Source organism: Falco cherrug, chromosome 3, assembly GCF_023634085.1.
Source record: "Falco cherrug isolate bFalChe1 chromosome 3, bFalChe1.pri, whole genome shotgun sequence".
Taxonomy (NCBI): domain Eukaryota; kingdom Metazoa; phylum Chordata; class Aves; order Falconiformes; family Falconidae; genus Falco; species Falco cherrug.
Window position 1 is genome coordinate 23883880 of NC_073699.1, and position 15052 is coordinate 23898931.

At 36.7% G+C, this 15052-nt stretch overlaps 1 protein-coding gene across 3 annotated transcripts in view; it reads left to right on the forward strand.

Moving 5' to 3' along the window:
- The window catches only part of CSMD3 (CUB and Sushi multiple domains 3), a 726530-nt gene that overhangs the window by 608421 nt on the left and 103057 nt on the right, over nucleotides 1–15052 (forward strand). For all 3 annotated transcript variants that reach the window (XM_055706136.1, XM_055706138.1, XM_055706139.1), the window contains 3 exons: nucleotides 1566–1682; nucleotides 8159–8368; nucleotides 12129–12317. In XM_055706136.1, the coding sequence (XP_055562111.1) occupies nucleotides 1566–1682; nucleotides 8159–8368; nucleotides 12129–12317 (516 nt within the window). The remainder of the gene's footprint in view (nucleotides 1–1565; nucleotides 1683–8158; nucleotides 8369–12128; nucleotides 12318–15052) is intronic.

The following is a 15052-nucleotide window of genomic DNA, read 5'->3' on the forward strand; positions in this document are numbered from 1 at the left end:
GTCCAATCAGAAAAAGAATGAATGAAATATGTTCTAGTCAGCATCCATCATCAATTCACTATCAGTGATGAGATCTCTAGAGACCCTTGCAAACATAGTTAATTTATTTATGAATCATTTCGCTGGTATAGTGATGAGTATTATAGAAAATACTAAAATAGAAATAGCATTACATCTTCACCTCTAGTAAGTCCAACATAGGCATGACTGCCCAATTTAAGAAGATACATTGTTTTTCAAATTAAACTGTATTTATGACCATATTAATATTAATGGAAGAAGCACTGGATGCCTGCCAGAAGCCCAAATAAAACATTGAAGTGCACTTAAATATACCCTCTTTACGTAATGAAGAAATGTGAGGGATATAAGACTCTTTCTATTTGCATTCTCTTTCATTGAAGTGCCGTTTTGTTTGGGTTCCTCAACAGTAAAAGTTATCTGTATCTGTAATCTTGAATGTATGGAAAGCAGGATGCGACAGAACTCATTAAAGATTTCGTACTTTGCTTTTCTTCAAAACAGATCATATATCCTCTTGAGCTGCCTCACATAATCCTGTTCTTAATCCTGTGAGGTGTTAAAAACCTCCTACGAGGTACTGAGCTCCCTCAGCTTAGAATTTATAAATATTCAACAAAATTCAGGTATTTGTAAGAATTTTTTCAGGAGTTAGCCTTCAGTTTCCATCATTATATATTAATATATGTTTAGGAAGACTGATAAGATAACTGTGCTGCTCTGCGGTAACTTCTGAAGAGAAAGACGCTGTGCTAAAATTTTGGGGAGGGTATTTTCCTTTTTTCTTTCATATGGTATTAGTTACGATATATATACATATGATATCATTATGATATAGATATGACTTTTAATTGTTTTTCAAAGGTTATAGCAACTATTAATAGGACAAAACTGTTAAAAAAATGTATTTTCTATAATCAATATCTTCAAATCTACTATTGAAGTCTAAGTTACTTTATCGATTGATATCATACCTGAAAAAAATTTAAAATTAAGTTAAAATATGGATTCAAATTCTGTAGCTCTGTGTGTGTGTACATTTTCCAAGGCTCTTTATTTTATCTCATTTTTAGAACAGCGGGATACAAATTCAGTTTTTAAAAGGACTCTAGAAATGCTTTTAGTACAGAATTGTTTTAAAATACATTATTACCTTATATTATTCAGATACTCCTTTACAAACTGATATGGATTTGTGTCAGTATTGCTATGAGCTGGTGTGTACTCCTTGCCTGTTCGCATGGGTGGTTTGTGCAGACAGAGTGCAGAGTAAACATCTGTTCTCTTTTCAGGTGCATGTGTCTCCCACATTAAAACCTAGTAAGTTCAGAGTAGATACGTATTTTTAAAATGCCTACTTGTAAAATACTTTGTTATAGGTATTTAGTGGTAAAGGAATATTTGTGTATTTTTTAAAATATAAGCCTAGTTATTATTATATTATTAATGTTGGAAGGATCTTCAATATTCTGGATTAATTTTTAGCTCGTTCAACTCCTCTGAAAAAATTGTCTTTGGTTTTTGTTTTTTTTTTTTTTTTACAGCACAATGTGGTGGTAGCATGTCAGACTTCAGTGGAGTGATCCTCAGCCCTGGGTTTCCAGGCAACTATCCTAGCAGTTTGGATTGCACATGGACAATAAAGCTGCCTATTGGTTTTGGTATGTGTTCTTTCATGGATTAAACTTGCTGTGGTTTTTATGGATACAAACCACTGAACATAGATTTTATAAAATTCTGAATACTTATCCTGGGGAAAACAAAGGAATTATAATTAATATAAGGAAATTATCAAAGCCTTAAAAGAAAGATGTAGAATAGAAAAGCTACAAGTTTCTTTGTTTGTTATTTAACATATACTGCAATCTTCTGATAAAGGCAAAATTGTTAGAATAAGTACAATTTTTCTAATTTAACAGACTTCATTTCTCTTTGTGAGGTCATAAACCAAACAAAAATAAATAGCTATCACAAATATTTTAAAGCAAGTCAGTATTAGTTTAGATTAAGTTAAAGCTGCATTTGAATTCATTATTTTATTATTAAGCTTCTTTGCACATCCTAGGTGAACATCAGAGCAGCGTAGAAATATTCTTGGAAGGGACTTCTAGAAGCTTCCCACTCAAATTTGTCAAGCTTCCCACTCAAAGTGAAATTGTCAGTAACATCAGCTCAAGTCCACTATGGCAGGTCCTTCTTAGCAGGGCTGCTGCCCTAATAATTCCCAGCCCGTCCCAACAGAAAAGGATGTTGTGCTCCAGATGCAGAACTTCACATTTTTACTTGTGCAAATGTTTAAGAAGGGTCTTTTCACTCAGTCCTCAAGTTTTTCAGTGTTTCTCTGGACTGAAGTTGTGACATTTAGTATCTCATCCACACCTCCTAATTTAGTGTTCTCCATCTATTTGTTGAGAATGCAATGTCATCATCCAGGCCTCTCCTGAAGACATTGAATAGTGTAAGCTCCCATACCATCCCAGGGAATATTGTGCTTGTTACTGGCTACCAACCAGATGTTGGATGACTAATTATGGCCCTTGGAGCCTTGAAGTTCTGTTAATTTTTAAACTACTACTTCTCCATTCATCAAGCTCATATATGTTCAGCTTCCACAGGAGAATGCAATAGAAGACTAATCCAAAAGCCATAGCAGACTGGAAGTATATTATATCCACCCTTCTCCCTGTGTCAGTTTAATCATAGAAGGAAACATAGGTTGATTAACCGTGATTTTCTGTTAGTAAATCCATGTTCACTGCTCCTGAGTCCTTTTTTGTCTTTCTTGTGTTTGGAAGTTGCATAATCTTTCCATGGAATGCAGTGAACCTGCAGTTGCCATTGCCCAGGTCCTTTTTCTTTTCTTAAAGGTGGATATAGCTTCAGGCTTTTTTCTGGTGACCTGAACTTCTCTTGGCTAACCCATTGGCTAATCCCTTGAGCAGCTTTCAGTGGATCCTATATATCTATCATTGCAAAATCTTTATTCAAAGCTAGCCAGTACAATTGTCCTATCTAACTTTTTACACTCGTGGCACTTTTGTAGAAGCACGTGCACTTGATTATTTTTTCTTTATATGCTAGTTAAATGGCATGCTTTTTTTTCAGATGTACCTCACTTCTCTATTTTATACTTGCCATCTTCTGCCATATTCTTTGCTCGATGATATAGAATTTCAGGGTCTTCCAAGTAAGTGAAGGTGACATCCAAATAGTTTTCCCTTCTCCATGTGTTCAGATTCTTTCTCTCCTCTTCTTAAAATCACTTCTGTGATCTTTTATAATATACTTCCCATGAGCCTGGTTGATTTCTGATTTAAATGAAAGCCAATTGTTCTGCATGGGTTGTTTTAATTTGAAGAATATTAAACACTCAGTAATATTGACTTAACAGAATCTATCTGTGGAAAATACATTATGTCAACATAGGGATTTCCGTATAGAGACCATTCTTTATGTTTGCATTTTGTTCAAAAGGCACAAGATTCAAGTCAATAATTGATTTTATTGTATTAGTATTTTATAGAAGTAGCATCAACATTTTAATTTTGCCATTGCCTGAATTTTAGACAGCTTCTAGTGTTTCATCATGAGTCATAATGCTGTTTAGAATCTTCAGATCCCAAGCAGATCCCTGTTAGTTGTGTTATCACAGAAAATATTAGCATTAGTAGGTACATCATCCCTGGGTCAAAGCTATAGAGGAAAAGGATATTCAGATCTATAAGGGAACAGGATACTTTGCTAGATGGTTCCGAAGTAATTTGGCAATAAAGAAGAAGTAATAAAAATCTGGAATATTGATTCAATTTCAAATTCCATGAAATGGTGTGTTCAACTGCACACAGAAACTGCTCTTTTTATCCCAAATACTTTACCTTTTGCATCTTGCCTCACTTTAATGCTATCCTGACTCTTTTCAAATACTGAGGCCTTACTCCAATCCTTTTTCTTTGCTTGCATTCTCCCAGGCTTCTGTTTCCATTGCTCACTCTGCATCCAATAATTCCAATTTGGCTTTTCAGACTCCTATTTAAACTTCATATTAACATACTATCTAATTTCACTTCCATTAGGAAGGAAATTAAACTATCAAAGTTTTGGAAACAGTTTTTTTGGATTAAAAAAATAAGTTTAGCTCTACCAAAATGAATAGTTCTGCACTGCTTTGTACCAACTGACCTTTTTCACTGGATTTGTGAACTGTTTTCCACTTCATGTATAGGAAAACTAAATGCTCCTTTTTCTAGAAGAAGACTAAAACTGCACAGATTGAAATGTGCTTGACATTTTTGACCTAAATAGGATATGATTAAACCTGAATTGGAAATTAAAGTAAAATTTCATTGTAAAGGTGAGAAAAAAAAGTGACATTTGAAAAAGCAATGGCTAAAACTGGTTTTAGTGATGCTATGGTCCTAGTCCAGTGGAAGGACATACATCTAACTCTTCTAAGTAGTAAATAGAAAAACTCAGAAACACCATCACAGGAACCTACTATAGGCTTTCACTTATTTAAATGTCTCTAACAAGATTTTATCCCAATTAAAATTCACAGATCATAAGCTTTTCCACTTTATGTTAGCTAATGGTGTAATCTAACCCAATGACACTGTTGATTTGCAGTCAACTTAGAAGGTTACTTTATATGATTTATTGCTATTCTTTCCAAGATTTATGGTTAGATCTTATATATAAATATATGAAATACTCATTCCACAGGGGTTTCCAAACTGCAAAAAGCCTCAGAAAAAAACAGTCTAGCAAGCGGAAGTCTGAGACAAACAGAGGCAGGTGCTACAGGCTAAGCAAAGACTGAATACTTTGGAAGATTGATATGGTTCAGTACTTGTAGTGAAAGACTGTAGAGTACAGAGAACAGAATGATGGGCAAAAATATATTAGAGCCATTTTTGTATTGAACAGAGTGAGTGAAAAAGAAAAAATTGATAGCATGAGTTGGCAGGTATTAGTGGCAGCTTAAACTTTGGACAAGTGCTTGGCTCAGAGGATCAAATAAAAGGCCAAGCCTACAAATATAATGGATAGAGAAAGAGCAAAGTTTGAATATAACTGGATTCTCTGTGTAGGAAATATTTGGAAAGCTGGCAAAGTAGAAGAATGACATAAACAAAGGCTTTTGTATCACAGAGAGAGAGACAGAAATGATCATGGTAACACTAATATAATTATGCGCCAACCTTTTTTCCAACTATAAACTTTACATGGTGTCTGGGGAAAAAGCTCTAAAAGACAGTGACAAACACTATTTAGCTATTACAGTTTAGGAGTTACAAAATTATTCATGAATTTTCAATAATTAATCTGACATTATATCTTTTCCTTTCAATTTTATAAAACAACATGTTGATTGTCTTTGCCAGAAACACCAGTGGGACTCAATCATCTTCTTAATGAAAGTACTCCATTATCATTCCATAGTTGCACTAGCTCCAGACAAAATACAAATCCTACTTTGTTGTAAGTTAAATAGAATTATGTATAAACAGGAAAATGTTTAAAAAGCCCTATAACTACTCAACTGCTGAGCATTTTCTTCTCCTGCCACACACCTGGTTAGGAGAGGTAACTTGCTAATGGACAGTAAGCTACCTTCCTGTTCCTTACTGAACCAAATAATCAAAAATTTCTGTTGGCAAGGTCATCATATGCCACAGTGTGTGTATGAGCATTAAATAATTGAACTGTATGTTTAATGGGAGAGGTAGTCATGAATGATGGTTAGATAATATAATTTACATTTTTTGTGACTCAAAAATAATATATATGTTAAGTGATGTAAGGAGTGTGGCTAACTCCTGCAGCCACTCCGGCTGAGGACCCTCCTGCCCAGCCACCGGAGCCCAGGGACACCAGGTCTCTGCCCAGGCTGAGGCACATGGATGCCACCTTCCCATCTGCAGTTTCAGACAGTAATGAAGCTCAGCACAGACACACACATGAGGGACACTGACAAGGCTGGTCACACAGGCTGCCACAGGGAAGGTGCTGCCTTCAGCAGCTCCTACATACAGGACTCACATAAATAAAACACAAGCACAGGCAGCCAAGTCCCGTCCACCTCTTGGGCTGGCAGAGACAGAAGGTCACTAGTGCAGGCACACATGCACATTCTCTAGATTCACAAGCACACATACATTTGCAGATGCCTTGAGTGTCCACGTGGCACCTTTGTCTGGATCTTGGGCCCCCTTGCCCGCTCCACAGGTCCCCTACTTGCTGGCTGGCTGGTCCAGTTTGATGCTTGCTGCAAAGAGACAACACTCACACACTCAACCCTTATGCACTCCACATTTGCAAGTCCTCCTGCGTGTACCAGCACGGACCCTGCCTGCCTGGTATCCTGGCTTGGAACCAAGGCCTTCCTACTCACCAGCTAGTCCAATCTGAAGTTCACTAACAGATGACAGATGTGTGCCCCTTACACACACCAGGACTGAAGATGATACTCCTCCCCCTAGCAGCCAGCACCAGGCACACAGGCTGTGACCCACAGTTCCACTCCAGCTGCCAACACTGAGCTCCTCACTCACACAGGTCCCCCCAGTACCTGATTTTGAGAACACACACTGTTCCCTCCCCTGTGGATGGAAGTTAAGGACCCTCACATGCATTTCAGGCTGGGGGTGCCAATGCTGCTGCTCTGACTCCAGTGACTGGCACCCAGTCCACTCATACCAGTTCCCCCACTGGCTGGCATTCTGGGACCAAGGTCTGTTGGACTCTCCCTAGATCCAGAGAGCTATGGCCCCTCGCTCACTCTGGTGGCTGCCACCACAGGCCACATGCCCACATCCCTTATCTGACTCCAGTAGCTGGCACCAAATTCTACTCACAGATTTGGGTCTCGCCAGTAGATGTCCTTGCACCACACATACACACAGGGTAGAGACAGATCACACAGAGAGGTAGTTAAGAAAAGATTTAGTAAGAAGATCTGAGTAATCAGGTGAGGGTCTCAGACAGACAGACATATTGACTGGCCCCATTTTACCCACAACCAGCCCCTTTTATGCCCTTTTCTGCCTACACCTGTCTTTGTTCCTTCCTGCTGTCCTATCCGCTGCATGTCCCCTCAGGGGCTTGTCTATCAGTTCCTGCACCCCTCCCGGTATGAGGGTCCCCTGGCTTGACAGTTTTATGGTTGCAAAGCCTAGGTTGATCTTCCTGGAAGTTGCACCTGTAGTTTCTTGATAGCCTATCAATTCATGTGACTAGCAAGGTTTGTTTCTTGACATTGGCTCCATGTTTGCTTTGTGAAGTCTGTGTCTTGGTATATTTTGGTTTCCAGTTTTCCCTTTCTCTATTGGTTTTGCAATTTATAAAGTACTTGATCAGATAACCATGCTAGAATAAAAATTCTCACATTCTCACTTGACCTCATCAATTATTGTGATTGACTAGGCCTGGCTCCCATCGCTGTCCCTCAGGTTGGTGACCCTGTATGTTCTTGTTTATATCTTCCTCCTTTTCTTATTTTCCCTTGCTTCAATGAAAAATGTCTTTGGCCAGATACCCTTAAAGGAGCAGGCGCTCTCTTTCTGCATACCTTTACAATATATATAATCCATACTATATGCATATTTTTACTGTGCCTCATTATTTTATATATATATATATACATATTGTTTTAATATGTTTAAGCCGAGAGAGATCAGTTTATGTGCAAGTGAAATGCAGCTATCTCTGGGGTAGTATTCTGTCACTGAGTTTTTTTCCAGGTGTGGATGCAAAGCATTTATTTCTTTTAATACAGAGACTATTTTATGCAATTGAAAACAGGAAAGCTTTAACTAAATTGAATGTTTTCAAGGTTCAGAACTGAATTTGCCCTAAATACATAAATAAAGTTCGCCAAAATGTAACATATAAAGAACCTACAGTTCAATGCTTTGGATCATGTTAGAATTTCAGCGTTAGCATTTCTTACTTCAGAGTTAGTAATGCATGAGGAAAAAGAATGCTTCTAACTGAATTCCATGAATGCATCTGGGAGTGTAACAAACGCATTTCCACTGGTTACATTATTTTCTGATATTATCAGTGTAAAATGTACATACTTTATTTTCCCTCCTGGTATTGATACTGGTGGCTTTTATTTACTGATGATGTTTTTCAGGTGTCCATTTGCAATTTGTGAATTTCTCAACGGAGACCATACATGATTACTTAGAAGTCAGGAGCGGATCTACAGAAACTAGCACTGTTATTGGGAGACTAAGTGGCCCTCAGCTACCAGCCTCTCTGTTCAGCACAACTCATGAAACCAGCTTATACTTTCACAGCGATTACTCACAGAACAAACAAGGATTTCATATTGTATATCAAGGTGAGATTTTGACTTTCTTATGTGAGAACAAGGTGGCTATTGAAGGTTAATTCTTTTTTTGGCATTCCTAAAAGATAAATATGAAATAAAAGATTTCATGTCTTTCAAACCAAAGTGTTATGCATTGAGATCAAACAGAAGAATGAAGAAAAATAAGATGAAAAAGGAAAAATAATTGCCTATTCACTTTAAAAAGCAGTTCAAATGTAGGCAAACAGATAATTGCCCATACCTGAATTTGGCTGGCATATTAATTTACATTGCATGGCTTTACAAAGTAAGCATCTCTTTTGTTCGATCTTTAAAAGCATAGGGGAATCTCAAATTTGTGTCAGGTTCTAGAAGGGAAAGATCTAAATATTGTTTTACAGTACTGGATCAATGTAGGCTAGTACAGAATAATGCCAATCCAGAAATCTCCAAATCAATTTTATTTCATATTTCACAGTTGCCCTGGAAGGTTCTTGTTCTGTTTGTTCTACCCAAATAGGTCATGCTGAGCTGGAGAAGACTGCAAGATCATAATTCTTTTTATACAATTGCAGAATTATTTAAAAGGGATTAGATGACCACTGTTCACAGAAAAAGGTCAAATGTGTATTTTAAACTATACCTGTTTTCATGATATGAATAACATCAAAGGATGATTTAAAGAGGTTTTACTTTATAGCAGTCTCCTATTACTTGGTAGTAACAAGGGCAAATTGACTTGAACTCTGTAACATTCTGAATGTGAGCCACTGTAAAAAGTGTTAGCTTTTTAAAGAAAAAGTCAATTTATGACTTAAATTGCCTGGGAAGATTTTCACTTTTTATGTGGAAAATGACACAATTTGTAAGAGTAAGGGAACTTAACATCTACTGCTAAGAAGGGCAGTAAAAGACTTAAGAGCATATATTATTACTGCTATTAATAGTAACAGTACTAATTTTTGGTGTGTTGTTATGTGTCAGATAACTAAAAAAAAAGTTCCTGTCCGTTTTTAACCACATACAAGAGAACTGTCTCTTTCAATCATATACAATCTGTGGTTCTGATTTTGCAGAATTGCATACTGTATTTTTTCTCAGTTCTGTAATAAGAAATCAGTGTTTCAAATCTTCTTGGAAAAGTTTGCCAAGATGTGTAAGAGACACTTATTTTCAAATCTTACTTGTTTGCTATAAAATATTTGATATTCATATTTTATTATAGAGCCTTGTAATTCTTCTGAGAAAAACAAAACCATAGACAGGATTATTTCTCCTCTTCCTTAAATACGGGAATGTAAAAATAACCCCTATTGGATCAGAAAATTTCTCCATTTAGCTCAGTATAGTATCTCTAAATGGCAAAAGGAAATGCTACTTAGCAGCACAGAAGCCTAGCTATGTTTTTTTTGTACTCTCCCAGCATCCATAGTTGTTGCAAGACTCCTAATTCCATTACTGTGGATTTGATGGCATTTTCACATTCAGCCTTTCCACTGTCTTTATGACTTTTGTGAACTTCAATCATATCATCTCCAATTCTCAAAACAAGAAACCATGTTTAGCTGTGGGCTCAGTAATGTTATTCATTATTATAGGCTGTATCATATTATCAGATGTAGAAGTCAGACTTGCTGGTCTGTAATTTCATAGATCCCCTCTAAAGATAGATGTGATTTACAGTGGGAAATCACCACTCCTCTAAATCAGATCTGGAAATGATATGATACACATCTTGGTTCAGCAGCTTTTCTGGGTGAAAGCCATCTGCTCCTGGTCCTTTGCTTTACCCATTTAGAGTAGTACTTCTGTATTTATTTCAAATTGATCTAGTACCTTAGACCTGCAAAATAAAAGCACCATATCTTGTTTGGAAATCTCTATACCATCTTCAGCAGTAAAGATGGATACAAAGAATTTACTGAGTTTTTCTTTCTATGGCATCCTAATCCCCAAGTCCTTTGATCCCACTAGTGCCCTAACTGACTTCTTGCATCTGATGTTGTCAAATATTTTTTTTTGATCAGCTGAGACATCTCAAGACATTTTTCAAATTATTTTTGCTGTCTTTATGTTCTAATTAAATTTGACCTGCTGTGTTTTATGACTTTTTGGAAAGGCAGACTTTCATTGTTTAAATGCCAACCTTTTCCCTATTGTAGCTTCTTTAACTTTCCTACTGAACTACGCAGGCATTTTTCTGAACTGCTGTATTGTGTTTTTTTGCTGAACTGTGGAATGCGTTTTACCTGGTCTTTAAAGTAGTGTCAGTTAAGAGATTCCAATCTGCATTGCCTCATTTTTGTATAATTTCCTTTCCAGAAAATTGAATACCCCTGTGCTGGGTTTATTTGACTTGCTCCCTCCCAGTACAACGAAACTGCATTATGACTGCTATTATGGAGCAGCTCTCCCATGAATACTTGTTGAACTAAGGCTTGAGTACCAAGCTGGTTCAAATCTAAAATAAGATCTTTTTTTGTGGGCTCTCAGACTGCTTGTTCTAGGGACCAATTATTTCCTGCATTCAAAATCTTACTTGTTCAAGTCATCCTGGTGAGGTGGATATTTGGGTATTCCGTTACGGCTACCTGTCATATTTTTGCAGCTTCTCTAATTTTGCTTAACATTTCCTACTGACTATCATTTTCCTGTTTAGATGTTTGTAGAAGCAGCTCAGTACTGCACTTGTATTTCTGGAGTTTTAATTTCTACCTATGAGTATTCTATAATACTTTATTCTGGAAATATTTCTCTTGTATGGCACTTAATATTTCTAAATAGCAATGCTGCTTTTCCACCTGGAAGTCTCTGCCCTCTCAGTCTTGGAAAGGTGGTCACCTGGCAACACTGCATCCTTCTGCTGTCTGCCATGCCTTTCATGTCAGGGCAGTTTGTTGGCTCAAGCATTCTATATTCCACCTCTTGTGGTGTTTTAGGCTCCTGTATTGGTGTGAAGGGAGTTCTTAGTTTGGCCCCTCTTCTGTTCCTTAATACTGTATGCATCACTCAACATTCAGTTGCTTTTCCTATTTATTGTAATTCTGCTGTTTGTCTTCTGCACTGTTTTGAGAGGTGCATTGGCTGTTAGCGTTCTCCCTGTCATGACATCACATCAGTCTTCTGTACCTGCTAGTTTTTTCCCATTCTTCTAGTTTAGATACTCTTCTACAGCCTTTTTAATTTTCATTGTCAGCAGCTTGGATCTATTTTGATTAGGGTGTACTTGAGGGTGCACTTGGAAGCAATTTGCAGTCTTAAAAAGCTGGTCAGTGGCTTCCCTTTTTGCAGATCTAAGTGGAGAAAACAAAAAGTCTAAATTCCTTTCTACTCTTTTCTTCTCTAGTGCACTATTTCTATACTTACTAAAATTAAAAGATAAAGTTAAAGAAGCTAGTCTCATTTTTGGCTTTATGGACTCTATTCCAAAAACCTGTAGGGTAGGGTGCTGGGTGTTTATTTGTTTGTTTACACACACACATGCACACACATTATCAAAATGTAAAGAACATAAGATCATTTAAACTTTGGTTGCAGTATTATGTTTTCCTTATGAGATTTGGAATTGGAAATTAATTTTTATATGTATTTCCCCAGAATTGCTGTTTCACTGTGTTTCTTTGGAGTAGGGCGAACAATTTTGAATGTCACCATGACAGAACTTAAGACATATGGAATGGTCATGATTTTTTAATTTTATTCTAATTAAAAGCTTTTATTTTTTTAAATAACAAAAATTTGTATTTTAGGGGTGTCCCCCCCCTTATTATTACTTATTTATTTCTTCCAGCTTATCAGCTACAAAGCTGTCCTGACCCTCGACCATTTCGTAATGGTTTTGTTATTGGGAATGACTTTACTGTGGGACAAACTATTTCATTTGAGTGTTTTCCTGGCTACACATTAATTGGAAATTCAGCTCTGACTTGTCTTCATGGCATCAGCCGTAACTGGAATCATCCTCTCCCTAGATGTGAAGGTATGTTCTGGCTGACCTGTGAGTGCTTCATTATTTGTAAGTCTTTCTAAGGACTGTTAACTGAAATCATTTGAGCTTTTCAGTTTATAGAGACCTGTATTTTTATATTGTGATTCTTTGCAGAGGAAGTATTCAATTTTGCATGTGGAAATTTTTGCAGAGAAGCTGAAATGTTTCATGGAAATATAAAATCTCTGAAAACTTACCTAAGATAATAATTTGGATGGTTAGGCTTAAGGTCTGGAATGTGGAGACCCATGCTGCTTTTTAATCTTGGTGGTGCTACTTGCACTTGCTCTGCACTTGATCAAGAAAAAAGGATTCAAAAATTGAATTTCCCAACTCTGCCCATGTATGTTCTGTCTTATGGGTTAGAAAGAAATGTCAAAGGTGACATAAAGTGCAGTTGTCCTTCAGTCAGTGCTATGTGAAGTCCTTTGTACATACATTTTTTGGTAATGGGATTTTTTTTTAAATTGCATTTTTTAACCTTTCACATTTTTTTTTACACTGATATGCTTGCAACAGGTAAGCAGATTAAAGGAACTGTGGCTTGCACATAGCTGAAATTTTAAGGAGACAGAATGAATTATATGATGATTCTGTAGAGGTGTTTGTCTTATCCCTAGCTATGCTGAAAGGAACCTGTACCTAAGCAGCAGGCCAAAGTCAGTTGTTTAGTGTCATCAAACTCTGAAACAGACAAGGATGGATATTTTGGTAAAATGGAAATATCTTTCAGAGAGAACTGTGCACTGCAGAACTTATTTGTAGAACTGAGGACTGAATTTTTTTCCATATGAAATAATTACTTGCTTCTGGAAGATCCACGCTTGTCACAGTTGTGGCAACATTCAGACAGCAATTAAGTTATTGACTGTAAAATTCCCTATATGCCTAAACATGGGTTTCCACAAAGACAAGATCTGTACAAGGCATTGGGTGCCCACTTTCATGTGCTGTAAAGACCCTCCAAGTTTCAGGAGGGGTATTCAGGACCTTGATTAAAGGCCTAACTTACCTCTGTATTGAATGTTAAAAACTCAGTATTAAGAATGGGATTCTCAATATCAAGGAAGTTGAAGAGGAATGCCTGAGGGGGAAAAAAATCCCCACCCACAGAAAATAATAAGTCACCTTCTTTTCTGTTTTTTTTGCATTGTATTCTGAATCATCTTTAAGTACTTAAATTAGAAGCCTCATTACTCAAAATTCCTTTTGGAATCAATGAGCCACAGGCATTTGAGGGGGATGTGGTAGCTAAATTAAGACCTATCTGATACTGAATTCAGAAGAAGCAGCCTTATCATATAAAAGAGAGGTGACACCTAAACTGTCTGTATTTTGAAAGGGGAAGAAGTTAATTCATCACAAGTAAGTTTAAACCCCCATTTTCTGGGTCCTGAAGGAATATTAATGGTTCATGTCTTAACTGCTAAACAACTTAGCTTTTCCCTGTTACGTAGTTTTAGCATTATTTTCTGTGCCTCAGAATCAAGAAAAATAATTTACTGAATTAAGTGATTCTGGGTTTTTTTAATTACCTTACTGGAACTTGGAATTTAATCAGTAAATTCTAAGATGCCCAGATCATGTTACTTTTCTCAGTATCACTTTTTTCTGAAGTTCCTGAGCAGTGGCTGGAAGTTCTTTTTTTCTACTTAATGTGATATGAAAAGATGAAAATAAAAAAATCAACTGAATTATAATAGAGCTCTAATGTGTGCTGTGCTGTATGATTACAGACTGCCAACATTACTCAGCTCCCAGAGAAGTTTCTTAAATTACATGGGGTTTTGTGCAACTGTTTACTTTGGTATTTTTAGTAAACAGTTTTTGACATTTTTATATGCTACTGATGTTTTTGAGTTTGGGTTTGTTTTTTTTTCTTTATTCTTGAAGGAAAAAGATAATTAGTTATCTCCTAGTTGTACTTGGTATGATTTGAGATAAAGGCCTTGTGTTCAAAAGCATTAAAATGAAGTGGGCTTTTTTGTATATGTATATGTGCCGGAAACGTACAGTATGTTATAAATTTGTTTTTGCTTTAATATCTTTATTGTAAGACAGCATATGCTAAGGCTTGTTTAATGCCTCAAAATTCTTGAAGCAGACAATCTGAATCAAGTATCACTAAACGTGCTTCATGTTTTAACAGTTTTGTTCTCTTCTCCTTGCACCCTCATGCACCTAAAATCCCTCTGACCTGTGCTCAGCACCATCTAACACTCTGTGACCCTTCTTAACTCATCTCCCTTGCTTTCATCTATTTGGAATCTGTTCCCTCTTCTTTTCCAAGAAATCTCATTGCCTGACAGTCATCAGCCCATGTCCTCACTCCCCTAAGATGCTGCTGTAAAATCAATTCTGTCTGCACTGCTCAAAAACCCTTGCGTTAAAGAAACACAGTTTACCAGCTGTTAAGTCTGAATGGATGAAGTGTGACTAGGAAAGTCTTGCCCTACAGCTCAGCACCAAAGTATACATATAAACTATAACACATGCTTTACATAAATATGAACAATGCATAACTCCTATATATCAAATTTATATGACCAACAAGATGTTCTCTGGTTAGAGGTTCTTGAATATATTTTATGGAGTCTGGGTTGCCATTTCATGCCTGTTTGGGCTGGAGTGGGGAGGAATGTATGCAAAATAAAGCAAATTATACAGTTTTAAGCTTTGGTCACTTTTCTAGAACTGGGCTTCTATGACATAATTTCTTTTCTTTA